At 40.5% G+C, this 27,747-nt stretch overlaps 2 protein-coding genes across 5 annotated transcripts in view; both read right to left on the bottom strand.

Moving 5' to 3' along the window:
* Positions 1 to 607: 607 nt before the first annotated feature.
* LOC110047244 (uncharacterized) lies at positions 608 to 19,216 on the bottom strand. 3 transcript variants are annotated; one of them, XM_089279038.1, is made up of 14 exons: positions 19,041 to 19,216; positions 13,984 to 14,408; positions 11,194 to 11,363; positions 10,439 to 10,612; positions 9,703 to 10,055; positions 8,939 to 9,218; positions 8,548 to 8,765; positions 7,765 to 8,033; positions 7,241 to 7,311; positions 7,105 to 7,154; positions 6,204 to 6,566; positions 2,699 to 2,963; positions 2,172 to 2,448; positions 608 to 1,860 (listed from the first exon to the last, which is right to left on the bottom strand). In XM_089279038.1, the coding sequence occupies exons 2-14, from the start codon at positions 14,406 to 14,408 to the stop codon at positions 1,761 to 1,763; spliced, it is 3,015 nt and encodes a 1,004-aa protein (XP_089135164.1). In that variant the 5' UTR covers positions 19,041 to 19,216; the 3' UTR covers positions 608 to 1,760. The 3 variants fall into 3 exon arrangements, with proteins under 3 accessions (XP_089135164.1, XP_089135166.1, XP_089135165.1); XM_089279040.1 differs by lacking the exon at positions 19,041 to 19,216 and adding an exon at positions 15,279 to 15,851; XM_089279039.1 differs by lacking the exon at positions 19,041 to 19,216 and adding an exon at positions 14,516 to 14,572.
* Positions 19,217 to 21,625: 2,409 nt separating this feature from the next.
* The window catches only part of LOC110055047 (inositol polyphosphate 5-phosphatase K-like), a 25,677-nt gene continuing 19,555 nt past the window's right edge, over positions 21,626 to 27,747 (bottom strand). For both annotated transcript variants that reach the window (XM_089279041.1, XM_089279042.1), the window contains exon 14: positions 21,626 to 23,612. The gene's annotated coding sequence lies outside the window, so the exon portion shown is untranslated. The remainder of the gene's footprint in view (positions 23,613 to 27,747) is intronic.

The raw sequence follows: 27,747 nt of genomic DNA, 5'->3' as shown, positions 1-27,747 counted from the left end.
CCTCGCGCCTTGTATAAAGTGTTTTCACACCACAGGGCAGTGGCCATTTTGGTGTTTACAAACAATGGCATTTCGCAATATTGGGAAATGAGTTCTTTCATGGAAAATTTTCCTGTTGTTCAGGAAAACACCAGTATGCATGGTGACTGTGTTGAAACTCTCTATGTCATTACAATAAACTGTCTTGCGGTGGAGTTTCAAGTCAGTGAGGCGATACTCAACTGAAGGCGAACCGAGAAAGCGCGTGTGTTAATCCGAATTAGTAACATCTTTATAATCTTATAATTTAGAAATAAAAAACGAACATTTGGCCGAAAGAAGTGCTCACCTTCAGCTGGGTCTCATTACAAACAAGTCCTTGCTTGAGACCTTTCCAACTGACCTTTCGTTATATCTTCTGCATCTTCTCGGGCAAAGATTACAAACAACATAGTCTTCAGAAGAAGGAAACGTTTTCATTTTTGATCCTCTTCCAAATGCTTGTTTCGTTAGGTGAAAATATCATGAATATGAATTACCATATGGAAGCGCTGACACAAAAGGCGCGAGTATTGTCTGCACACTATCTATGTGAACAATTCTACTGTATAATACCCCGAAACAAAAATAGTATCGCACGTATATGCTGAATTTTATTCAATTGAATCATTTCAAGATATTATTTACGCCTTAAAGGTCAATGCCACAACATTTAAAAAGGTAAGCGTGACTTGCAGAATCAATTTTGTCCGGCAAGAACATGACGAAAAGATCTTTTATCTATCCAAACAATGTAAACTTATGTAGTGGCCTGGACCTAATTACTAAGAGTAGAGTAATATCAAAACGATTCAAAAAGCTCTATCTGTCGAATACACGTTTCTTATAGCTGAAGTCGCTGAAGACCAGCTTTAATTATTCTTTATGTTTACACTGAAATATCTATTTAACTAATACGGCTGGGTACGAGACTGACACTAAGCATGCGCAGACTATTTGGCGTGACGCCAGCGTCTACAAATCTAAAGGAGAGATTTCTCTGATATGAGGTATTCCATGTAGTTTACATCAAAGAGAGATAAGAATATCATTATATCTTCCCCAGCATGGTCGGGAAGACGTAAGCATGATAAAACATAATAACATCGACAAAAGAATACTTCAAAATAACGAAGCTTAAAGCTTTTGTAAAAAAAGTATGTTTTGTTTAAATTGTCATTTCGTTTTGCATTACTTTATTTTCTTTAATTTTGTTGTTCAAATTTTGGTTACTTTTTCGATCGGACTATCTATATTACTGGAAGATATAATATTTTTGAAAAAATTTCTTTTAACTTCCATCTTTACTTGCGCATGCAGACTGTACAAAAATGCCACTTTTTCAAATAACACGAGAAGCAAGTTGGGAGGAAGCGAAAGGCTTTTAAAGCTAGCCTGACCTGAGGCTTAAGCTGGCACAAGCCATACAATCCTCAGTTATCCAAATCTATTGAACTTAGCGATTGCTTTACAAAAATAAACTTAAACTTTCACATTCGGTCGCTTTTCATATTAACCTGTACTATACATTAACAATGGGCAATTCCCGCTACGAGACGTTCCCGCAGGGAATCATAGCAGTTGTATTCATGAAAACAAATATCCTGTCCAAGATGATAAATGCAACTACCGTTATTCCCCGCGGACTCGCCTGATAGATGGAACTGGCCATTATTTTATATTAAGGTATCTTTCCCTGATTCACTGTCCTTCCTAGCTGTGGTTTGCTTTGTTTAAGCTCGTCAATGGTTTGTCAAATTCTCGATCACGGTGCTTCTGTTTCTGTCGACGGCGATTTTATCGAAGAGCGAAGACACAAGAGCTGTCCAACCAGTTTGATGACTGAAAAGAGAGAAATGAAATAAATCAGAAACCCATTCAAGACTTCAAAAAAAAAAAAGAAAAAAAACAAATGAAGTAAATCAGCTCTCCTAATCTTGTAATAGCAGCTGTTATTATTTTGGGGCTAGGGGCAGTGTTTCTGTTGTTTGTTCTATTGTCCTCTCAAAGGGTATCAAGCAATTCATGTGAGACCTTACAAGAGCTGCTTCCCGCCCCCCAACCCCCCCCCCCCCGCCCCAACAAAAAAAATCATCATTATTAGGCTAATGTTCTCAAGTTAGCCAATGCCAATGCAGTAGCAGTTTACTCACCTGGCCCCACATCCTCTTCCGGTTTCCGCCTCAAAATACTCGTAGAACAGCACCAGTTGGTTCCAGTCCTCGTCTGTTGCATATCGCTCCTCAACTCCGTGACAGGGCCTGTGGCCAAGTTCGTCTGGGAGAAACACAGAGACCAAACGACGGGAAAGTTCCATGGACACATCTCGGAGACGCATCAGATTTCCAGAACCGGTTGGACATTCGACCATGAAACTGGTTCCATAGAAGTAGTCATAGCGTTTGAGTGCCTCAACAATCAGATAGTTGACTGCGAGGAAAATGCAATAGTTAGTTTAGTTTTGTCGCTTTTGGAGAAGAAACACTATTCAGGTGTGAATTAACAAGAAGCCTTCACTCATTTCTGAAAAGTTGAATCCATCGTCCGCCAGAAGAGATTTTATTTGCAGAAAGATAGAGTCTTTTGAATGTTCTGCTCCGCGCCGTTTTGGATTTTACGTTGTGACGCTTCTGTTCGATCGTCTTTAAGAATCCCAGTCTACATGTTACGTGATACTTACCACAATACCAGATCGGTCCCCTCCAGTTACTGTTGCCGCCAAACATGTGTGTGTTGGACTCGCCTGGAACATAATCCACTTTGTATTTGATACCGTCGATGTCCAGTTCGTAGGGGTACTTTTCATGGTAACGTGACATAGAACGGATACCGTACGGTGACAAGAATTCATCTTCATCCAACATGTACGACAACAAACTACGAAGCTGTTCACGGGAGGGAATCGCCAGGAGGTATGAGTCGTCGTTTGGATTCAAGGAGGCGATCTGTTGAAAAACAAGAAACTTCAACTCAAAATTGAAGGAGGCGTTGAATATAGTGAAACAGTCACATGGATTCCTGTGTGAATGCTCGGCTGAATTAAGTATTACAACTAGGCAGAGGAAGTGGAGGGGCGTGGCGTCGACTTGAGTCGAGTCGAGTCGATTTGAGTAGAGAAGAGAAGAGTAAGTTAGAGTAGAGTAGAGCAGAGTAGAGTAAAGTAGAGTAGGGTAGAGGGCAGTAGAGTTGAGTAGAGTAGAGTAGAGTGCAGTAGAGTAGGGTAGAGTAGAGTAGAGTAGAGTAGAGTAGAGTAGAGTGCAGTAGAGTAGAGTAGAGTAGAGCAAAGTAGAATAAAGTAGAGTAGAGCAAAGTAGAGTAGAGTAGAGTAGAGTAGAGTAGAGTAAAGTAGAGTAGAGTAGAGTGCAGTAGATTAGAGTAGAGTACAGTAAAGTAGAGTAGAGTAGAATGCAGTAGAGTAGAGTAGAGTAGAGTAGAGTGCAGTACAGTAGAGTAGATTAGTGTAGAGTAGATTAGATTAGAGTAGAGTGCAGTAGAGTAGAGTAGAGTGCTGTAGATTAGAGTAGAGTAGAGTAGAGTACAGTAGAGCAAAGTAGAGTAGAGTAGAGTAGAGTACAGCAAAGTAGAGTAGAGTAAAGTAGAGTAGAGTAGAATGCAGTAGAGTAGAGTAGAGTAGAGTGCAGTAGAGTAGAGTATAGTAGAGTATAGTAGAGTAGAATAGAGCAGAGTGCAGTAGAGTAGAGTAGAGTAGAGTAAAGTGCAGTACAGTAGAGTAGAGTAGATTAGATTAGAGTAGAGTAGAGTGCAGTAGAATAGAGTAGAGTAAAGTGCTGTAGAGTAGAGTAGAGTAGAGTAGAGTGCTGTAGATTAGATTAGAGTAGAGTAGAGTAGAGTACAGCAAATTAGAGTAGAGTAAAGTAGAGTAAAGTAGAATGCAGTAGAGTAGAGTGCAGTAGAGTAGAGCAGAGTAGAGTGCAGTAGAGTAGAGTACAGTAGAGTACAGTACAGTACAGTAGAGTGCAGTAGAGTAGAGTGCAGTAGAGTACAGTACAGTAGAGTACAGTACAGTAGAGTAGAGTGCAGTACAGTAGAGTAGATTAGAGTAGAGTAGAGTAGAGTAGAGTGCAGTAGAGTAGAGTAGAGTGCAGTAGAGTAGAGTAGATTAGAGTAGAGTAGATTAGATTAGAGTAGAGTAGAGTACAGCAAAGTAGAGTAGAGTAGAGTAGAGTAGAGTAGGGTAGAGTACAGTAGAGTAGAGTAGAGTAGAGCAGAGCAGAGCAGAGTAGAGTAGAGTAGAGTAGAGTAGAGTGCAGTAGAGTAGAGTAGATTAGGGTAGAGTAAATTAGATTAGAGTAGAGTAGAGTGCAGTAGAGTAGAGTAGCGTAGAGTGCAGTACAGTGGAGTAGATTAGTGTAGAGTAGATTAGATTAGAGTAGAGTAGAGGGCAGTAGAGTAGAGGGCAGTAGAGTAGAGTAGAGTGCTGTAGATTAGAGTAGAGTAGAGTAGAGTAGAGTACAGTAGAGCAAAGTAGAGTAGAGTAGAGTAGAGTACAGCAAAGTAGAGTAGAGTAAAGTAGAGTAGAGTAGAATGCAGTAGAGTAGAGTAGAGTAGAGTGCAGTAGAGTAGAGTATAGTAGAGTATAGTAGAGTAGAGTAGAGCAGAGTGCAGTAGAGTAGAGTAGAGTAGAGTAGAGTGCAGTACAGTAGAGTAGAGTAGATTAGAGTAGAGTAGATTAGATTAGAGTAGAGTAGAGTGCAGTAGAGTAGAGTGCAGTAGAGTAGAGTAGAGTGCTGTAGAGTAGAGTAGAGTAGAGTAGAGTAGAGTGCTGTAGATTAGATTAGAGTAGAGTAGAGTACAGCAAAGTAGAGTAGAGTAAAGTAGAGTAAAGTAGAATGCAGTAGAGTAGAGTGGAGTAGAGTGCAGTAGAGTAGAGTGGAGTAGAGTGCACTAGAGTAGAGTACAGTAGAGTAGAGTACAGTAGAGTACAGTACAGTACAGTAGAGTGTAGTAGAGTAGAGTGCAGTAGAGTACAGTAGAGTAGAGTACAGTACAGTAGAGTAGAGTGCAGTACAGTAGCGTAGATTAGAGTAGAGTAGAGTAGAGTGCAGTAGAGTAGAGTAGATTAGATTAGAGTAGAGTAGAGTGCAGTAGAGTAGAGTAGAGTGCAGTAGAGTAGAGTAGAGTAGAGTAGAGTAGATTAGAGTAGAGTAGACTAGAGTAGAGTAGAGTAGAGTACAGCAAGGTAGAGTAGAGTAGAGTAGAGTACAGCAAGGTAGAATAGAGTAGAGTAGAGTAGAGTAGAGTAGAGTAGAGTAGAGTAGAGTAGAGCAGAGCAGAGCAGAGTAGAGTAGAGTAGATTAGAGTGCTGTAGATTAGATCAGAGTAGAGTAGAGTAGAGTACAGCAAAGTAGAGTAGAGTAAAGTAGAGTAAAGTAGAATGCAGTAGAGTAGAGTGGAGTAGAGTGCAGTAGAGTAGAGTAGAGTAGAGTAGAGTAGAGTAGAGTAGAGTAGAGTAGAGTGCAGTAGAGTAGAGTAGAGTACAGTAGAGTACAGTAGAGTACAGTAGAGTGTAGTAGAGTAGAGTGCAGTAGAGTACAGTAGAGTACAGTACAGTACAGTAGAGTAGAGTGCAGTACAGTAGAGTAGATTAGAGTAGAGTAGAGTAGAGTGCAGTAGAGTAGAGTAGATTAGATTAGAGTAGAGTAGAGTGCAGTAGAGTAGAGTAGAGTGCAGTAGAGTAGAGTAGAGTAGAGTAGATTAGAGTAGAGTAGAGTAGAGTACAGCAAGGTAGAGTAGAGTACAGCAAGGTAGAGTAGAGTAGAGTAGAGTACAGCAAGGTAGAATAGAGTAGAGTAGAGTAGAGTAGGGTAGAGTAGAGTAGAGTAGAGTAGAGTAGAGTAGAGTAGAGCAGAGCAGAGCAGAGTAGAGTAGAGTAGATTAGAGTAGAGTAGAGTGCAGTAGAGTAGAGTAGATTAGAGTAGAGTAAATTAGACTAGAGTAGAGTAGAGTGCAGTAGAGTAAAGTAGAGTAGAGTAGAGTGGAGGGGAGAGCAAGGTGGAGGGGAGAGGCGTAGAGAAGTCATCAGTGGGTAGAAGCAGAGCAATGAAGAAGAGTTGGCTCACTAGATAGTTAAGTCGAGTTAATTAAGTAGAGTATATAGAGTAGAGTACATAGAAAAAGAACAACTAAGATTTAGGGAACAACTAAATGGTTATACTTCTTAATACCTGTGAGGCTAGGTCTTTCCTGTTTTCCATAAACCAGTTTAACCGGCTTCTGAATCCAGGAAGTTTACCCAGATACTTGCCATCCAACACCCAACAGGCCAGCAGAGGAACCAGGCCAACCAAGCTACGCACGCGCAGAGGAAAAAACTCCTCTCCTCTGTGGAAGTGATCGTAATAGAATCCGTCCTCAGGATCCCAGAGTCCAAACCCGTCCGACATTTGATTAATGGCGTCCGCGATGCGGGTGAAATGTTCCAGGAACTTGACAGCAATGTCTTCGTAGGCGGCGTCATTAAGAGCGAGCTCTAAAGAGATGTTAAGCATCACAACAGAATATATGGCCATCCATGCTGTGCCGTCAGCCTGTTATAAAAAAATTGATTTATTTGATTTGATTTGGATCTATAAAACCATAGTTAATGGAGGAAAATGGTTAGGAAGGCTGGTAAACATCAAAGAAGCAGACAAACAGTCTACGATTTATGTTGGAAGGTCCTTGACCCTGCACATCTTTTGTCTTATGCTTATTAACTATGCATGAATTACATAATCGCAATGCTTCTATTGGTTAGTTGTATGAGCACACATAACCACCTTTTGCATTTTGCCAGGATTTGTGCAGGCTCAATCCCCAAAATAGCAAACAAAAACATACAACAAAGAACTTTTCCAAGTTTCCTAACCATTTCCCTCTATTAACTATGATAAAACCAAGCTGAGAATAAAGGCTTCGGAACCGGGCAGAGTTTTAGTCGTCTTAAACCGTTTTGGAACTTCAAAGTCTTGTTCAAGCAATTAACTTGTAGACCTTAATTACGCTTGTGTGCACTCTATTACAAGAAGTATATTGATCAAGTATGGCCTTACAAGGAACTATGTTAAAAATAGACTGTTTCTTAACCTGGCAAAGGCGGTCTCCTGGGGGGAGAGGCTTAGATCTGTCAAAACACCCTGAAAAGAATAAAAGTAAACCAACGATTAAGATCCGTAGCAGAGATATCAGAGAAGATCGGTCAAAAGTGTTGTGTGATACTCACCAATGTTGTCAAGACCAAGAAATCCTCCTCCAAAAATGTTCTTCCCTTCAGGGTCCTTCTGGTTTACCCACCTTCAGAGAAACTCACATTAGAATATAACTATTGCATACCCGCTATTGAACACAGAACACCATCTTCTAATTGGTAATTAACTATTACACGGTAAGTCATTTACTACAAATCATTTATTGATCGCTAAATGACTAATCAGGCCTTACAAAGAACCGTCTCCTAAAAATTAGCTAGAGAGGAAATTAGCCTCGGTACTAAAATCATGATCAAACGCCTTGTAACTAAGGGGCAGGTACATCGTTCAAAGTGCTTGTTTGTTGAATATGTGGTATCGTAACTCGATCATTCACACACCTAACCAAGGGAAGTTAGAATTTTCATTTTGATCAGAACTGAGCTTGTGATTGTTTTGATTCACATTAGTGCTTTGTTTACACAACAAATAAAGGTCTTATTTAACTTCCACATTTCAAGGGTTTTCATACAACCTACAATTGGTTTTCATGGCTTACCAAGTAAAGTTTAGAAGAAGTTTCTGAAAGCATTTCGCAAGGAAGACAGTGTCCTTCTCTCCAGACCTCCCGGTCAGTTCGTACACTCGGTAACAGGCCAGCGCGTGCACTGGTGGATTGACGTCACTGAACGCGAACTCGTACGCGGGAATCTGTCCGTTTGGTGCCATGTATGTCTCGCGTAGGAACAGTAACAACTGGTCTTTGGCAAACTCAGGGTCGACTTTGCAGAAGGGAAGCATGTGGAAGGCTAAGTCCCAGGAGGCGTACTCGATAAAGTAAGAGGACAAGGGTAACATTAGTTGTTTATCCTTTGGTGAATTTCGGAGGGCCCAGCTTTCGTTGGGTGGGGGGTTGGGGGGGGGGGGGGTTGAGGAGGGGGGTAAAAGAAAGTAAAGTGGCCCATCAAGTGGCCCATCAGGTCAGCGCTTCTACTCCTCCTCCCTGGATGGAATGCTGGTCCATCGACGGGTTCCCTCCCCCAGTATCCATTTCTACACCTGGGTGGAGAGAGGCACTGTGCATATAAAGTGTCTTTCCCTAAAACATAATACAGTGTCCACGGCCAGGGCTCGAACCAGGACCGCTCAATCCGGAGGCGATCGCACCAACCATGAGGCCAGCGCGCCTCTAAGGGGAGGGGCGGCAGAAAGGGAATCGCTATTTTTGGCTAGTTTTGTGGGCTGAAATTTTCTCAATATACACAGAGAAGAAAGAGATAAATCTTGTTGAAAAGACACCGTTAGGCAAAAGACTAGACCTGAATTTCAAGGTGAAACTTACCCATGGGTATTCCCATTTGTCAGGCATAGAAATCACATCTTTGTTATGCAGATATTTCCATTCTGAGTTCCGTCCATTAAGACGGTTACGAGGCGGGCAAGGCATGTTAGGATCGCCTTTAAGCCATTCATCAACCACGTAGTAATAAAACTGTTTGCTCCATAGCAATCCTGCGTAGGACTGGCGCGACACTATCACCTCTTCGTCTGACAGGGACTCTAATGACAGAAAAAAAAAAAAAAAAACAAGAAAATCAACAAAATGCTCACACAGTGTCACGCAACACTTTAAGTGCATCACGCAAGGGTGGTATCAGCTTACGCTCTTTTGGGTTCCAGTCTTGTTTTCACTGAATTTGGAAAACACAAAACTACATAAAAACGGTTATCACCAGGTATAACAGTCTTGTAAAATTCATCAGCTTCGTTTTTCCTCCTGGTGACCATTTCATCAAAACCATTCTCCCTAACAGACGGAGGAATTCTGTCATCGCAGGCTGAAAGGCGACAACGAATTATGTGCCGTCCTCCAGAGGGGACCGTAAGGACGTAATGCGCTGCCATCTTGGAGCCCCTTTTGAGGGGATTAACTGCATCGGCTTTGCCGTCAATGAGGTAGCGATGAAATGCATCTTTTGTGTACGATGAGCTGTTAACTGTGTTGTAGAGTTTCTGATAAAAATAAACAGGAAGAAAAAATACAAGGAAATTTTTAAATGATAGAATGTTGTTCTTTAAATCAATTTTTTAGGCGATAGTATAGGCTATACTATGTCAAACTCAGAGGGTGAAGTCTTCTTAAAGACTGAAAAAGTAGCGAAAAAAAAAATGAACATCAAAGACCACTAAGATTAGATTAGATATTTTGAACTCTGTAATAGAGTTAATACACATGCAAGGCTTTGGTCCTTTTATATTGGTGTCTGAAAAAAATTAAAACATGTACAGTGACTGGCAATGTGGATACACCCTCCTCACTAGAAAGTGAAAGGTAAATATTGTGTGGATAGACAATAAGAGCTTCTCCAAGTTTAAAAGTTATCTGTGTTGATCAGTTTGAATGTACATGGAATGAATACTAAAAGATTGTTTGGTATCATTGATTTTGTTTTTGTTCTTTCTCTTCGTAACAACAAGTCATCGGGCTCCATTTTACCTTAAAATTTGTTTCATTTTCTGTGAAAATCATTTCCGGTCGGTGTCCTTCCTGGCCAGAGTCCACAGTAAAAAAGTATTTTCCCAACGTGTCGTGATGACATGCCACAACACCAGGTTGCGTTTGGATCAACTTTGGTTTCGTCATGCATTCTTCCGGTTCAGTGCCGCATGTACACGCCTCGTGATCACAGCTCCAGCTCCACGTGTTCCTGAACCACAAGGTCGGTAGCACATGCACCCGCGCTGTTTCCGGTCCGCGGTTGGCTACGGTGATTTTGATAAGCACATCATCAGGAGTGTTCTTTGAGTACTCTGCAAAAATGTCCCAATAGCGTCCCTCCTCAAATACGCCTACAGTGAGAAAGGAACAGACAGTCAGGCAATTAGTTGCAGGTATCTTGACCATTCCACATCGTTTCATTATTCAACTAAGGGACCAATTTTCAGAGTTTCGCTTTTTATATTTGCCTTTGGGTTTGCCTTTCAAAAGTGTTGTCATCACTTGCCATCTTTTCAAATAGTCCATCAGCTGCCGAGATAGCTCAGTTGGGAGAGCGTCAGACTGAAGATCTGAAGGTCCCTGGTTCAAATCCGGAGAACTCGCTTGAGTTCTGAATAATCCCGGGTCTCGGCATATTTTGATTACTTTGGTTTTCTTCTCTCTCTCTTCTTTTCGCAAATACGTTTTCTATTTTCGCTATTTATTTGGTACAAGCTTTTACAATCACACTCACCAGTATCAGCCAGTTCAAACTCTTGTTCCTGCTTTGTTCTTTCTCTGTTCTCGCTGACAATTAAGTCATAAGGATATTCATTCTGTGGGTATTTGTACAGGGCCTTCATGTAAGAATGAGTTGGAGTGGAGTCCAGATAGTAGTAACATTCCTTCACGTCCTCACCATGGTTACCTGACACATGAATAACAAGTTAATGATTGCTAAGCCTCTTTTTCAAAGCGAGTCTTGGTGCCCATCCTTTCATATGAAAAGGAGATTTCATTCACATGCAAATTAAACTCATTTTCATACGAATGATTGTGTACCAGGCCTCGTGTTGGTGGAGAGGCTTAGGGCACTCGGAAATGGGCTATTACTGTAGTGGATTTCAATAATAGCGTCTTTTCAGCTCTTGTTTTATTTTTGATCCTTTTTCGGCTTTAATTGTGTTGAAACGATAGCGAACGCTAATGCTGGACATAGTTGAATATTATTATTTCGTGTGTTTCAGGACACAGATGGGGTTTCATGTCAAGGAACAAATCAAAGAATAACACAACTGTCACACTGTTTTTCCAAATGTAGAAGATTACCAGCAGAAAATGACGCTTCTGATGTAATCTGAGAGCAGAGTTTATTGTTGAGTGTGAAACACAGGTTTGTGTCAGAAGAGAGGAAAATTATTGTAACATGAAGATGCACAGTTTTTTTTATTCAGAATTCAGATAACACGGTGCTACATTAATTTAATCTTTAATAAACACTTTCCTTACCCTCGTTTCCAGTGAGTCCAAAGAGTCTTTCTTTCAGAATGGGATCTTTCTCATTCCACAAACACAAACCAAAACATAGTCGACACTCCTGGTCCGTGATTCCTAGCAAACCATCCTCTCCCCACCGATAAGCACGTGATCGGGCGTGATCATGAGGGAAATAGTCCCAGCTGAAAAAAATCCGAGGTTGTCACATGATAATGCCTGGATGAGTTTGTTGTTGAAATTAAATTCGTTAATTTTAAAACTAGTAAGTCAATTCATGCCGAATCACGTGGACATTTCCTGCACGCAATGCTTGATTGTGTGCTCGATAAGTGAAAAACTGAACTTTAATTCCGCTTTGACTAAATCACTGTTTGTTTTTTCACTTTCATTGCCACCTTAGGCCATCCACACACCACTTGCAAACACGAGGGTTTACTCACATCACTATGCACGAGGCGCCATCGCGGAAATGTAGTCGAAAAGTCACGGAAACCTTCAAATAATGGCACCTCGTTCCCAGAGCTTTTCCCTTACACGTGCACTACTATGGTTTCCATGAGGTAACGCATACAGCACACAGAGATTTAATTTCAAACTGAAGGAGTCTTCAAGACGTCATCAAATTCTGTCCTTTTCTCTTGGAAAGACCAATAAAAAGTTATTACAATCTACTCTTTCTCTTAGTCGAAAAGTCAAAAGCCAAAAGACAGTTTTACATCAGTGGTAGCCTTGTTAAAAATAATAGTCTAGTCATATTAATAAAACGTATCAACATGGTTTAGGGGAATTTCCCTTGTAATTTGGAACAAGGTTGATAAAGGCTTCGTGATATGCATGAATAATGCACGTGGACTACGGAAAGCTATTAAGATGATTTTCTTGAATAACGCATGCAGCGCTCGACGAGTGTTTGATCCCAAATTGAACTAGAAGTGAAGTCTGCGAGACGTTATCAAATTCTGGCATTTATTCTTGGAAAGATCAATAAAAAAAGTCATTGCAATCTACTATTTCTAAGTCAAAAGTCTAAAGACAGTTTACATCATTGGAAACCTAAAAATAATGGTCTAGTCATGTTAAAAAGTACCAGCATGGTTTAGGGGGATTTTCCCTTGAAGTTTGGAACTCGTTTGAATAAGTGCTACGTGATGCGTGCGAAAAATGCACGTGCACTACTGATGGTTTCCTGAGTAACGCATGCAGCGCTAGGGGATTAGATCTCAAATGGAAGAAGTGAAGTCTGCCAGATGTTTTTAAATCTTGCTGCCTTTTCTGCTTGAAAAAACGAATAAAAAGTTATTGCAATCCACTCTTTCTGTAACAATTTACTTCATCTTCATTTTCTGCTTCATCTTGGTGTTCTAAGCGCATTTGTCGTGAATGAGCGATGTCATTCAGTTCAAGTGGCCTAATGACTGTTCAAGAATGGGCCGATGATAGTGTGATTTCTGTAACCGGAAATCGTTAATGTGAAAACAAAGTTTATTTGGCGGAGAAGGTTCTTATATTTTAGGAGTTCTTGATCGCGTGTTCTTAATGAGGATTACACGAGGAAAACATCAGTAACGAGGCCTCACGTAATGTTGTTTTCTGCGGTAAGTTTTGGCAGAATCAGACATTACATAACATTCTGTTGAACTTAGCAGGAAACGAGAGCTTTTTGTTAAAGTAAACTTTTGTGAAAAGAGAAATATTTGCTCACAAATCAGTGAGAATGCTTATGTTTTTCTCTTTGTTTCTTATCACTGTTCAGACTTCATAGTCAGGCCTGAGTGTTCTGAACGAAAGGCACGCGGCCGGCTCGCTGTGAGGGGTGTTGGGGTTCCATTTATTGAGCTCTATTGGAACTCGCGTGCCAGATTCAGTCTAGGTTCTTTTCTGTGTATGTCACTTTTCTCTTGACATCCCATCTCCTCCCCTCGTCAAGTTTATTTTAATGCGCGTGTTGTGCCTTCACCTTTACAAATTTAATTGACTCATAAAAATGTATCTATCCCAGTAATAATTTGAAATTTGTTTTATTAAATCGGCTTTGGGCCTCTCAGCCATTACATTGATCAAGCTTTTAGTGTCTCCGAGACGCTAACGCCCAGCAAACAAGGATGGGTAACGCAGCCTAACATTTAAAAAGTCCCCTATGTATAGGGCAAAGTAGCAAAACATAAAAAAAACTTTCTGCAGCTGTTTGGCACGAAAAGAAAAAAAACATTAAATATCTGATTTAAGCTGATTTCCTGAGAAGAAACAATTGGGTGGAATTCTATAATGCGAGTTCTGGCCTCGTGCTTGAAAATGTCTCTTCGAAGTAAACTTTTGAAGATGAAAAACGTAGCTTTTGAAATGACTGAACCACGGTACAAGTTAATAGAAGCAGGTTCAGGAAAATAAAGGTTCAATATGATCGTCTTGATCTAGGGCGAAATTCCTCTAAGCATATTAGAGCAAACGTGTAAAGAACATTAAAGAGAGTTGTATCGGAATACAATTTTTGTTTTTCTCCGTTTTCTTATTACTGTTCAGATTTCAAAGTCATGCCGAATGATTGCTGTTTAACACGATGTTTATGTAAACACGAAATGTCTTGACGGGCTTGCTGAGAGAGGTGTGGCTTTTTCAATGAATTCAGCCATCAACAGTTGTTTGGTATAAACTTGCGTTCTCGGTTAACAATCGGGCGTTCCTAAAACTCAGACACCTTTTAAGCCTTATCTACTTCAGATCCACGCAAGCCAAAAACTGAGCAAAACTATGCAATGGCATATCAAGTATTTAAGACAGAAAAAAAGAGTAAAAATTGCTTACCAGTTGCCATCGTCGGAATAGTCTTCACGTACTGTGCCCCATTGCCTCTCGGACAAGTAAGGCCCCCATTGTTTCCAGCTCTTGTTGGAGTCGATCTTGTCTAGTTCCAGTCGCTTGTGTTCCTCGGTCTGTTTCTTGCAGATCGGCGTTGGTTGGGAATGCTTCTTTCTTTGCCATATCTTGGATGAAGTTATTTCATCATTATCTGATATCGTTTTCGTGAAATGAGTGTTAAAATAATTTCGTACAGAAGGGATTAATAAAGATCCATTTGTGAAATATTCCCATATCTTCTGAAACTCCAGGTTTCCCTTTTCACTCAAGCTTCCTTTTTCGCCAATTGCACGACGCAATAGCCTTTCTGCCACGGATCGGCGGCGCCATTTTGCGCCCAATCTTCCTTTTAAGGTAGCTCTGTAATCCATCTGTGAAAAGCAACAAATTAGTTTGAGTGCAACACTTGCTTGTCAAGATGGAAACTTCGTGTGTCCGCTCCAAAACAACACTGCGGCTTTTATCAGCTCGCATTTACCTTTGCCGTTCATGACATCAAAGTTAAAATTAATCTTACTTTGTTTCAAAGTCGTGACAATTTCTTTGTGCAAAGCTCACCCAGTCCAAGAATTACCATCTGCACGTGTACTTTGCACGTGCGGATCTAAAGGGCGGGAAATAAGAGGCGTGGAACTTTCGTGTCCGATATATCATACGAGCCTGTTCGCTGGAAACACCATCAGTTGTCGTTTGTTTTGATAGATTTTTCTTCTACAATATCTTTCAAGTTGCACGAAAAGCTCTTTAGAGCTTTTGTTTTTTCAAAAAAGAACCCGCAATATTATTATGTATTTTCTAAAGTCTCGTCCACACTACGCTGGAGAAATTTGAAAACGCAGCTTTATTTTAACAGTTAGACCTACCGTCCACACTAATCTGTCACGAAAACGGACTGCTTTTCAAAAACGCTCTTTAAATTAAACCGGAAGAATTTAAAAACACCAGCTTTGCATTTTAGAGTGGATGGAAAGCATTTTAAAAACGGAGCTTTTCGAAAACGATGACATTACGATACTCACGTGATTTTCCTGACCGAGTTTTCCTCAAACACAAATCCAAATGATCTTGATTGTTGCGTTTTCAAATTTCTCCGGAGTACTGTGGAAGTCAAAATGAACGTTTGATGTTTTTTTCGGAGTGATCGAAAACGCCGTTTTTAAACTTTCTCCGGCGTAGTGTGGATGAGGCCTTAGACTAAGAACTGGGCAAAAAAAACAAAAAAAAACCATCGAAAGACTTACCAAAGTAGCAAGTTTCTTTCTCTCAAGTAAAAGTAGTTCTTTCCATCTTTATTAGCTATGTTTTTTTTTCTTGTCTCGTGCGAGCTATAGCGTCTCGTGCAGGAGTGCCCTTGGACTTACGTAGACTGTTCACGGACGTTTTTTTTTTTTTTTTTGCTACTATTTTTTTTTTCGAGCACCCGAGCCTTCCCCAGGGCCACCCCATTGCGTTCGGGTTTTTTCAAATCACCCCTTGTGACCTTGTGTGTAATTTGACGGGTTTACATATGCGACTTGAAATAACTTGATTTGACCGACGTATGTTCATGTGACTGTCAATTTTTTGGCTGCAAACATTCATTGAATCATCCCAGCTGGGAGCCCACAGAACAAAGAAGAACTCATAGTTCAGTCGACTTCCGATAACTCGACCCTTCGAGGGAAATTGAAAAAGGTTCAAGTTATTGGGAGTTGAGAACAAATGACCGGAAATAAGGAAAAAACGGTGTTGAATGTTTTTCTATTCATGCAGTGTACATTTTAATCAAATTTAATTACAGAATTGAGAAGTCGAGTGAAAATAAAACAATACGTCTCTAAATTACTGTATAAATCGGAACATAACGTAATGTGAAAAACAAAGGAAAGCAGCAGGGAGAAGTCCAGGAACTGTGGACTTTACAAGTTTTTTTTTTTTTTTTAAAGAGAACAATGTCGGGCTACTGGTACAATGCTCATGCGATTTCCTTTTTTTTTTGTGAAAACTAGCGGAACCTGAACTGAACTGACACGTTGTGTAATGTAAAAGAGAGGAAAAAGTTCACTGACACGGCTGCTTCAAAATAAATTTAATGTTTTGGACTAAAGTACACTGTTTGTTTTGACTTGTCACGTATTGACAGACATGGTTCGAGTTAGCGGGAGGTTCGAGTTATCGAGGGCTCGAGTTACCGAGGGTAAAATTACAGTAAATGTATGACGGTAATCCAGGGGAAACCGATTTTGGTTTGAGTTACCGCGAGGTTCGAGTTTAATAGCAAAGGTTCGAGTTATCGAGAGTCGACTGGTATTTATAACGATTGACGTGCTATGTCCTGTGATGAAAATTACATGTGAAACGCACAAACGTGTTCGCTAGCCTCCAAAATAAGGCAGGTCCCGTTTCTTCGTCGTCTCTCAACTGTGCAAAGGTAGAAATATTATTTCAAGCAGGAACAGTTACTCTGCCGGAGTCACCTTAAAACGAAGACGAGGCTGACCTGTACCCCGTCTCTTGAGAGTTCCATTGAACATCGAGCCGTTCTTCCTTCCCATGATCCCATGTTCCTTAGAAGATTCACCCAGACTACCTCGACTTTCGCCCATTCAAAGGACGGCAACTAGGGAGACAACTAGACCAGGACGATCAGAGATATGTTTATGTCACTAAGAGTTGTTACTTTTTTTGGTCGGTTGAGCGTTGGTGAGCGATCATCTTTTTGTCCAGAAATGTATCATTCCACTATTCTTGTTGGGAGACCACAAAGCATATTTATTTAACTCAATTGTCCTGCTTATCTGTTATTGATTTCGTACTATTTTTAGTGGTGCAATGTTTATATTGGTCAAATTGAAAGGAAAACCACGGCCAAATAACTTTTCCAAAACGAACTATCAATTTTTTCTATGAGAGTATATTTTATAAGAATATCTAGGCTGAAATTTGCGAAATTTTAAGAATATTTTAAGAATAAACCCGAGGCTGGGATTTTGAAAAGAATACAATTTTGTGGGTTGAAAATTTGAAAACCCAATACACTCATATGTCTTTAACCAAACCGTAAAAATTCTTTCTTTCTCTAAACGGCAAAACTAGCCATAAAACAACAAAAACAGCACTAGCCGTGTGTTCGAGGCTAGTAACATTTCTGCAAGACGTTATGTGTATCTTAATGGCCAGCAATCTGGTTGAAAACTTACTTCAACGCCATCAAAGTCATGATAGGACAGATAATATGACATTTTGTCGGCATAGTCCATTTCGTATTCTTTTATTTTTACACAAGATCGGCAGAAGAATAAAATGGTGATAAACGAGTCCCAGAGGTTTTCTTGGTTTCCCAACGGCACGGTGCTATGAAGATTCATAGTCTCTAAAGAATAAGACGACTTTTCCCTCAAAAATTTCTGGCCAAAAGCTTCGGTTCTTAAAAATAGTTGCTTATCGCACCACACGGATACTAGTGCCCATTCCACTACGCGGACAATGCTGTGTTTTGCTGAGTTGTCACGTGTCAATGCCGTGAACCCAGCCAAACACACGAGGATTCCGATGAAAAATTGGGCTTATACGTCAAAAAAGAAATGAACTTTTTCCCAGTGAAAGTAACTGACCATGAAACGGAAAGATAAATTGCATCGGTCGCAATTGAATTTCCGCCAAAAAATTGCTGGCCATGTGATTATCGCGACAACTGAACATTTCAGTATACCACATAAAGTATAATTAACGTTCCGCATGTTCGAGAATTCTTTTCTTGGCGAGAAATTCACTCTTCCATCTCAATGTCAGAGCCGTAAGAACCACATATTGACAAAAGCATTTTGTGGTTTTTCCAAAATTCTCGTGATCGTCTTGTGCCTTTGTAATTTGAAGCCATCAAAACAAACAACTTTTACCGCGTTCATCTTTATGCCCAGGCTCGATTTCCGCCGCTCTCTCGAGTCCGGTGCGGTGCCCTACTCTATGCCCTGTGTTAACGAATCACTGACAAGCGTACGTGGGTTAAATTCGTTGCTTAACTGGGCAAAGCCATGACTTCGCATATTTGTACCGGATATCAAATTAAAACTCTTTTAGCAGGAAAGAGACTCTTAAACAGTAAAATCCGACTCACATACGAAGGGAAGTGGCAATCAAATTTCATCCTATTAACACGATTTACGAGGTTCATGTCGTGATGCTGGCCGGCCAACTCAAAACAAACAACTTGTCGGACCCCACCTTGCTTAACCGTTTTCTTTTTTTTTTTTGCGATCGCTATATCTAAATATGTTTTTTTTTTTCTTGATCAAACAATTCCAAATTCTCACTATTATTACAAGGACGAATTTCACGGTGGGAGAATAATTCCTGCATGAAGACAACCTATCGCTCTCGCTGAGTGAATTTGCTCTATTAAAATGGCACATAGAAGTTTGGAAATTCCTCATTGATTGCGGGTTAAGGTGTAGGTCCCATACCCTAACCAAAGGTGGAGGGGAAGAGAGTGGTACTCGTCTATATATCATGACTGCGGTGCTCAGAAGATTATCGGGTTTTAGAGTTGTTTTGGTTTCAAAGCGAAGTGATAGATTTTGGCTTCTGGTCCGAGGAAAAACCTGATTAAACTTGAATAATGTTTATCAAACTTACAATCTAACAGTTTTGACTGAAAGACTCTGTCCTGGTCCAACGATACTCCATACTCTCATAAAAGTAGTAAAACGGCCGATCACGTGTTTTTTTTTTTCCGTTTGACCTTTATTTTAGTTAGACAAGTGGGTGGCCAGCTAGAACGGAGGTTAGGGAAGACGAGGTATAGGGGACTGGGCAAGCAATGCAACAACAAGTAGATACATGAAACATCGAAATAATTATTACTAGCTGCAACATAAAGATACAAATGAGGACTGGGATCCGGTGAAGAAGGGAAATAGAATGCAAATGGATGTGCACTCTATGAAGGTCGTGCTGATACTCGCGAATGTCGTTCGAGAACCAGAGTCCGTTTTAAAGCAAGAAAAGAACTGAGAGGCACTTACGTTTCTGTCAGCACTGCAGTTTACTGTATTAGCGATGTTTCATTAAAAAGCCTCCTTTTGTTGTATAACTGGCGACCAGACGTCGTACCTTTTCAAGTGTCGCGCTCTGTCGCAGCTCTCTCTTTCGTGGAAAGATTTACAGCTTTTTCTGTACGATTATCCGGCGATTTATACCCATTCTATGTAAGGAATATCTCCAATTAAGGGGAAATAAGTCACAAGTATGCCCATTGATTGCATCCGTTGACGTCAGCATTAACTGTCGTTGCTAATTGGCGAGGAGCTGCTGTTCACGTGCTTGTGTCATGTACGAGCAAGGCGAGGGGAAATCTCTTCCCTGTGCAGTCATGAACAACTTGGAAACGCCATGGAAAAATGGAATAATTTATTTATTTTAGCCAGTCTGAAAATCCTGCGTTTAAAAGTTGCCGTTTCAATGGTACTGGCATTAAAAAGAATTTGCCAACGAAGCAAACTTCGTCGTTCAAACTTCTTTACAATTTTATTTCTATGGAAGCAGTTAGACGTATAGACTGCCCACAATGAGAGACTGTCCTCTAAAAAGACATTTATGGATTTGCTTTGGTTTTGGTTCGTCGAATTTAGCATGAGACTAAATCAACTAATAGTGGTGCAATAAACGTAATAGTCGTGCAATAAACGTTGAAATGTTATCCGCTCTCATTTGTTTCCGGTAAAAGGTCAACAGCGTCGCGTGAGCGAATCTTTGAGGATGTCAACAAAATAATTAATCGTGAAATCTGTTCACACGAACTAAAGAGGATATCTTGGTTATAAATCTAGGAAAAGCAGATAAAGGTCAACAAGAGACGACAAAAAAAACGTGATACTGGTGGTCAATTAGTCGAGAGCTCTTGGCAAGGTGAACAAAATTCAAACAAGTACATATGATTAAAAAAAGTGATTCAATTTCAATCCAGTTTATATTCAATCAAACAAGATCATTGTTAGTGGAAAGGAAACATATCAACCCATGTGTGTCTTGTGCATTCGAGAGTAACGAACCAGTCCCTGTACTACTTGTGACGTCATCATTTTAATGCTTGCTCAGTGATGAATAGGAAATAGTGTTACAAAGAATGAGATCAATTGAGCCAAGGATAATGACACGCAAGAAATAAACCTTCGAATTTCTTCCCCTCAGATTCAAGAAAAAAACCAGACCTTTTCCGCCATTGCGACTTGTTGATCACTTTAGCTGACGTTTGGGTTCATAACTTTCTCTTATATGGAAAATTCCCCTAGTAGGGCAAGAAAACCGAAAAAGGAAGGGAGCAAAAACAGGGCCTTGTTCTGACTCGATTGATGAAGACGGCGACCCCAAGGAAACGCCTAGTAAAAAATGAATGTATATTTTACCTTCGAATTTCGCAATTGTCTACATCCGTCCATTACGCCTATTGGTCTCAGAACTTGCTTAAGCTAAACATGTAACGACAGCGGTTAATTCCAAATAAAAATACGAAAAATTAGCTGCCGTCTTCCACGTTCCAAACTACACAGAACTGAGTCACTTCACGCTGTTGTTTTGCAGAGGATGACCAAGAAATGTACAAAGACGACTTATAACGCACGTGCTCAGCCATTGTTCTGCTCGTTAAACCTTTTGTTTGGTGGTGTCTCGTGTCGTTGCTGTCGTGGTTTACTTTAGCTCTCTATTGCTTCAGTGAACACGGTTGTACAAGAAACTGAGGTTTTATTTGGCTCCAATGGAAAGTTTATCATTTTTCCTCCGCTCGTGCTATCTACGCGTGACGTGTTTGGATGGGAACAGGAAGGAACGTGAGACAAACGTGTGGCAAACGTGTGGCACTCACTAGGGTATGGTAATAAACACACGTGAGGAAAACCTGAAAATTCGTGGACAGAGAAGGTTTTCTAATTTAGTTACGCTACGGATTTTCCTGATATGTCTGCGTTCTTGCGAGTAGTAGTTGTGTGAAGACATGATTGATCACCGCAGTTACGCACACAACTAAAGCAGCTGTGAAATGAAAGCATGAAAAAAAAACAACAAAAAAACAAAAAAACAAAAACAAAAAACAGAAAAGAAAAGAAAAGAAAAAATCAGTCTAGAACGGTGGCAAGAGCCACCGTTGTGAATTCGCAATATACCCGTAGATGGTGACGATACAAGTAAATATAGGAGAGATAGTTGTGTTAAATTGGCGAATACCAGGCAAATACCCTTACGGGTCCTCTCGGGTGGTTGGCTTTCGACTAGTATCGTGTGAGGTCTAGTCAGACCGGGTAACTCAGCCTAAGGGTTCAAGCTAAGCCATTTTCTATATATTCCATAATGTACCATTACAGTAGAACGGAAAATTCTGCAAGGATAGCAGCCTAGCTAGCTTGATATGCCTTTGGCTAATCACCGGACAGATATAAGCAAAAAGCTGTTTAAAACTGTTCAGTATCTTTTTTGATAACGACTGTGTTATTTTGTCCAGTTTACAATCAATCGTCGGGCTGCGGTGAAACCAGGGGAAGATTGAGACATTTAAAATTAAAAGAAAAATTCTACATTATGTTGCTTTCTCAAAAATAAAAAGAGCTAAACAACATTTTTTTTTTCATTTTACCCTCGGTCAGTGTTTACTGTACAGCGTAAACCCGTTTCACACAAACCATTGTCCTCGATGCTAAAATGCCAAAACTAAAATCTACTTTGTAGACATTATGGTAGATGCGAATGCATTCGCATCTATCACCATGTCTACATTTAATCGCTACTGTTGGACATCTATTACTTTAAAATCTACTTTGATTACATGGAAAGGGTATTCAAAAAAGTATAGTTGACAAGCTGCAGTAAGTGTAAAAATATAACCAGTAAAAAATCACTAGTCTGTAGTCGTACAAAAGCAAAAAGGGATCGAATACCACTGTGCTTCTATTTAAAGAAAACTCTCTAAAACATCCCAAACGACGTTTTGCTAAAGTATAAAAACTAGCTTAGCTCCGGTAGTTATGAGCAGCCATCAAAAAAGTGTTTCATACTGTAAAACATGGAAACGCTCTGGAACGCGTGGAACCGAAATTTCGAGGAATGCATGGAGGCATTATTTTAGCGAATTTTCCTTTCTTCTTAAAAGGTGTATAGTAATTGTAAGTCGTAATGTTATTATAAATAGTCGAGCCTTTTTATTATGAGCTCCTGACTCGGGAGATTGTGCAACCACTCCCCACGTTTGCTATTCTAAATAAAGTTACCTTACCTTACCTTACCATACGAAACTGATTACTGAGAAAACGACTCAGTTACCATAAAATAAGAGCAAATGTTGATAAATTCAACTACCGGGTATCAACTTCCCAATTGAAGGGTCGACTTGGGCCGAAAAAAAACCTAAAACAAATCAAGGCAGTCGCCATGAAAAGTCTTGAGAAATTCTAAACGTTTAGAAGTTACATCCGGGTACTTTGTTTTGTACCACCTGGTTTACCCTTGGGTTGAATCCCGGGCGTGGTTAGAGTTAGTACAAAAGTGGGTGCATTGCAAGGCTGTATTTAGAAGTAGAAGAATTTAGCTAAGGAGTCAGTTATCAGATATTACCGTAGTTCAAGCAGAAGAATAAACAGCAAAGCTGCCAGAGCTAGTCCTGATATCTCTTGTTGTTGCACAGCAACTGCAGTTTAGGCTCTAACAGAAGGAAGGCGTTTTACTACTGAAAGTTCTGTTTAATGGTTCCGGCAACTGACTACGGTTGTTTCATTTCCAAGGACGGCCACTGAATGAGCTTGGAATGTCTGTGCTGTCGTCGCACAGACTTGTAAGTCCATGCAGCGTTCAGGAAGAAATCTGCGAGTTATCGATTGAGACCATTTTCACTTTTGCATAAAAACTACTTTGATTGTCCTTTTAAACCATGAATACCTTCGATTACAATATCACGTCATCGATTACATTATTATACCAGATTATAAGGGGGACGTTTACGGCCGTATTTGTTACACAAGTAAGTGAGGTTACAGTTCGATTAAATAAAGTTAAGTGTTCTTCGATCCAGAAACGATTGATACCTTCGATTACAATATCATGTAATCTATCACACTATTACACCACATTGTAAGGAGTTCGTTTACTGCTATAATTGTTACAGAAAAGAGACTACAGTTCAATTAAATATCTTCGATTCTGGCACTAAGTAAACGCTCACCAATTTCTATCCAGCACGAGCGAGGTTAACGTCTTTTAATAGAGAGATGGTTAACCAAGTAACAGGCCATGCGACGTGCTTGGCAACGCAAAAACACCGTATGATTAACTACGGGGTCGGTGAGAGACCAGCAGCAACGCAAGCCGCCATACAGGTCCCCTGGGCAGCATTACACGCCAGGATAGCCGCCGGAACTCCTACACTTCCGGTGGAGACCCCCGCCACTCCCCCTGCAGCAGATACACAGGCAACCCAAACTGTGTTACATCCTGTTTGACAAATTGCATAGGCCAGTGGATCTGAATGAACTGTGCTGGGTAACAGGGCCGACATGATGAGAATCTTGACAACAGCATTCATCTTTGCACTTAATGAATAGTTCCCTTCACAACTGTTTAAAGAAATGGTGGTAAATAATGAGATATGTTTCTTGTAGTGTGTGCACGTCAGTGTAAATTCAATGAATTCCAATTATTGTCACCACCGAAAACACACCCACATAGGCGGATTTTACTGCCTATCAGAGTCATACATGATACGCAAAGAGGGACAAGCATGTTAGTCTTTCTGCGATGGATGCATCAAGCATTTGGCCCTCCTTGGTCACAGTACTTACTGGAGGCTTCAAACAATGAACAGCACTAAAAATGGTTGAAGTCACCTATAGCTATGAGAGTTAGGCCCAGTTCAGACACCGAACTTTTCATGAGCCGAACGTAATTCGAATTTGGACGGACCCAAATTAACAAAAGTACACCTGTTGATTGAGACGTCGAACTTAATTCGCCGAACTTTATTTAGTTTTAACTAAATCACATCGAAGTGTCAGCGATTTTCAGGCAAAGTGAAAACTGCTTGGAAAATACGTTATAATAATTTATGCATTAGGTTCGGCTCATGAAAAGTTCGACGTCTGAATCAAAGCTGTTCCAAAGCCGAAATTCCCGGGTGAGCTAGGCGGGAAGAACGGCTGGGCCGTTCCAAATTCAAATAGCCGTTCTTAATTGATTTGGACGCCGAACTTTTCATGTACTTAATTCAACGTATTCAGCTCGGCTCATGGAAAGTTCGGCGTCTGAACTGGGCCTTAGTTCCTTACGAGAGGCTCCAGCTATAATGATTTAACAAGAGTTTGGTATTTCGGAGAAGTGGTCGCTTACGAGACAGTGACGGGATATAGCTGCTCATGAGAGGTGGTCGCCCAAGGAAGCTCGACTGTAACTTAGCGATATTTTCACCGCTGGTCGCGCAAAACGACCGTCTGGAAATAGGTATCATAAAAAGTACTGATCGATTGGCGGATCAGTAGTTACCCAGGGAACCAGTTAACTTAAACCGGGAGCATGCTCCTGCTTAAACGAAATACCTAGCCTTCTAAGGAGAAGGGGAGAGGTAGAGGAGGGGGTAAGAAGAGAAAGATTCTTGCCCAGGCTCTTTACCCAACCTTTCCGCTGATACTAACCATGCTTTTTACATAAAACAAGGCATTCGCAACTTCACTCCGTACCCCAGCCCCGTTTACGCACCTCTGAATCTGGAGGGGGGGGGGGGGGTGGGTGGGGGTGTACTTAGGTATGCCAATGACGGAAGGGTGTAAGGATCTTTAACCTCTAGAGTCCTAGTTTTCGGGGGTGTACTTAGGTATGCCAATGACGGAGGGGAGTAAGGATCTTTAACCTCTAGAGTCCGAGTTTTTGGGTAAAAGATTTTGTTAAGGACTTTCGGGAAGCTGAGACGAAGTGTAACCAAGACGACTAAGTTCTTTTTTGGTTGTTTATGGACCGAGACGGAGTCGAGGTCTATAACCCAGCAAGAAGAGAACGAACTTGGTTAATAAAGGATTATTATATGGGATAAAGAACAGACGTTACGTTCTGGGCGCTGCACTTGTCTGGTTCTTAGCATTTAGCCTCAACTGCAGCTACCGTTCCCCCGAGCTCGTGGACTCAGTAAAGATCTGCAAACCAACATGGCAATTTTGAAACTCCGACGGTTTTGACGAGCTCAGTGTGAGAATCTTTATAACATAGTTCCGCTGCTTACATTATCGTGCGAATACAGACGCCTTAAGTCTTATCAGTCCCGGTCATTTTATCAAATATGACTTGCTGATATCATAAACAGCTAACATGTAAATTTACCCAAGCAGTTAACATGTTAGCTTGAAAATTTGCGCGCTTTCAGGAAACTGCAGTTATTTATAGAGAGAGTAAGAATGACGTTTAGAGAAATCGGCAAAAAATACCTTTAATTTTGTATTGTTTTCTTCTGTCAAATCCTTTCACTCTACTGAACAGAGCTGAAGAAAACAGTGTCATGCTTGATTGCGTCGGTCGAGGCAAGAAAACCTTTATTTATTTCTCGCCAAATATTTTTGGTCCAAACTCACTTTTCAAAACATTACAGCAACTCCAAATGAACCAAACTATTCGGCGGTTTATTTTCTCCTTTTCATATTATAAATAAGCGTCTCACAGAATTTTATAATTTTAATATTACGGGTCTCATGGTCTCGAATTGTTTCGTTCTTCGAGTCTCCCTAGATTTCGTTTGCAAGGCAAAGAAGGTTCGCGGAGCTACAGCTCGCATAGTTCATCGCCCCTCGAAATATATGATCATAGCCCGCGCTTCTCTCATCGTATTGAGTCGAGAGGAACTAGAGTCCCGGCAAACTATTTTTGAAATTAAAAGAGCCGGAGCTGGACAGAAGCAGCAGAACCATATTGAAAACAAAAGTAATCTACGCATTTCTTTGCAGGAACAGCTGCCCACCACTTGCAGTATCTCTATTCTTTTATCCCCTACAAAGCACAAATTTTTTGTAGCTATACCTGAACAACTCACCTTAGAGGACAAGAAAAATCAAATTTTTCTTGCCGAACAAAGCGCTTAAGGTGATTCCTCACATTTGCATTGCGCATCCTTACTGCGCATAATTTATGGCGTCATTCGCGCGCGCTAGTGCACACGCACATTGAAAACATGGCGGATTTGCCTTGATATTGAGATCTGTCGGTTGAAAAATGGCTATAACTCACTAACAAGCTCGGGGCATCCACAATTTTTTTCCAGTCATTTTAATCAACTAATCATTAGCTTTGCGTGAGAAAAGACTGATCTGATTTCTATTGTTGAAAATTGAATAAATAAGGAAAATAGCAGCTGCACTGTAGTCTTTTCTGTTTTGCAGTATTTTAACAAGGATTCAGCTGCCTGTCAAAATCAAACTTAAAAAGTTTGTCCGACGCAAGTATTGACTGTAGTTTGAGACGTGTTTTCATGGGTCTGGGCTCACAAAGAGTTTACAATAACTTGGAATGCGTTCTTGTAATAAGCGTTACATAATGCTAAAATGGGACATTTTTAATACCTCACTGGTCCTTAACGAACATGGGCACCCCCCTTTTTTATTTTATAATTAAAGTTCCCATATGATAAATATTCACTGGACAAAGTTTGAACAAAAATATATTGGCAGTTTTATTTCAGGGGAATTACCTTAATCCCGAGCGGCCAAGATATGGCTATCCTGCCCACTCGGGTAGCCAATCATACCGCAGGATTTGGTTCACCTTGTCCACTCACGGAGCCAGCCATATAAGAAGGTCCACTTTTTCCGTTTCTATGGTGATTTCATTTGTTTCATTTTTCTCTTTAGACATTTTCGCTTCGTCGTAGCGGGGTCAATTCGCAAAGACAATAGGGAGATTTAAGCAACGACGACGCCAACGTCGAGGACCACGCCTGGCCTAAAATGAATTTATATTTTACAAGTGAAATTCGCGATTGTCTGTATCTGTTCAGTACGCCAATGGCTCTAAAAACGTGCTCAAGCTAAATATGCAATGACAGCGTTCAATTTCAAATGGAAATACGAAAAATTAGCCGTCGCCGTTCGCGTTCCTCAGACTACGCAGAACTTGGTCATTTTACGTTCTTGTTTTGAAGAGGACGGCTAAGAAATGCACAAAGGTTTAGATAACGCACGTGCACAGCTCTTGTTTTGCTCATTAAACTTTTTGTTTGCTGGCGCTCTCGTTGCCGTCTTCGTCGTGGTTTACGTCAGTTCCCTAATATATGCAGACGACTTCAGGTTGAGGGAGGAAAAGTCTTCTTACTCGAAAGCTTTAGCGCTAGCAGAGTTATTTGTCTCCTGCAGTATTTACCTGTAACGTATTTCCTTTAGCACAAAGATTCTTGTGGTATCAATATGAAATACAGCTGACAGCTTTTTTGATTAGACTTTTAATTAGAAATTCCACAATACTGCCAAAACTCAATAAATATACCGCAATTTCTAGTGGAATGTTTTAGTCCTAACCCACTATTCAAAACATAACCGAATCACTCCAAATGAACCAAACTATTCGACGGTTTAATTTCTCCCTTTCATATTGGCTACGGTATTTCGAGTCTAGATAGCATTCGAATCCACACTAAATGACGTACTTAAAAGAAAACACAAAATAAAAACATTCCTCTACCCATTAAATATTTGGGCTGGTTGTTGTTTTGTTTGAAGGATA

This window comes from Orbicella faveolata, unplaced genomic scaffold (genome assembly GCF_042242905.1).
Source record: "Orbicella faveolata isolate gen_17 unplaced genomic scaffold, um_ofav_v1 contig_47, whole genome shotgun sequence".
In the NCBI taxonomy this organism is placed as follows: domain Eukaryota; kingdom Metazoa; phylum Cnidaria; class Anthozoa; order Scleractinia; family Merulinidae; genus Orbicella; species Orbicella faveolata.
The sequence above is the reverse complement of the archived record's forward strand: the minus strand, read 5'-3'. Positions and strand labels throughout refer to the sequence as shown.

Excerpts from the sequence above, each read along its gene's own strand:
- LOC110047244 (XM_089279038.1), bottom strand. The coding sequence starts at position 14,408 with ATGGATTACAGAGCTACCTTAAAAGGAAGATTGGGCGCAAAATGGCGC. Across the intron at positions 10,056-10,438 it reads GTTTGAACTGGCTGATACTG|GCGTATTTGAGGAGGGACGC; the intron begins GTGAGTGTGATT and ends TTCTCACTGTAG. Across the intron at positions 2,964-6,203 it reads GGAAAGACCTAGCCTCACAG|ATCGCCTCCTTGAATCCAAA; the intron begins GTATTAAGAAGT and ends GTTTTTCAACAG.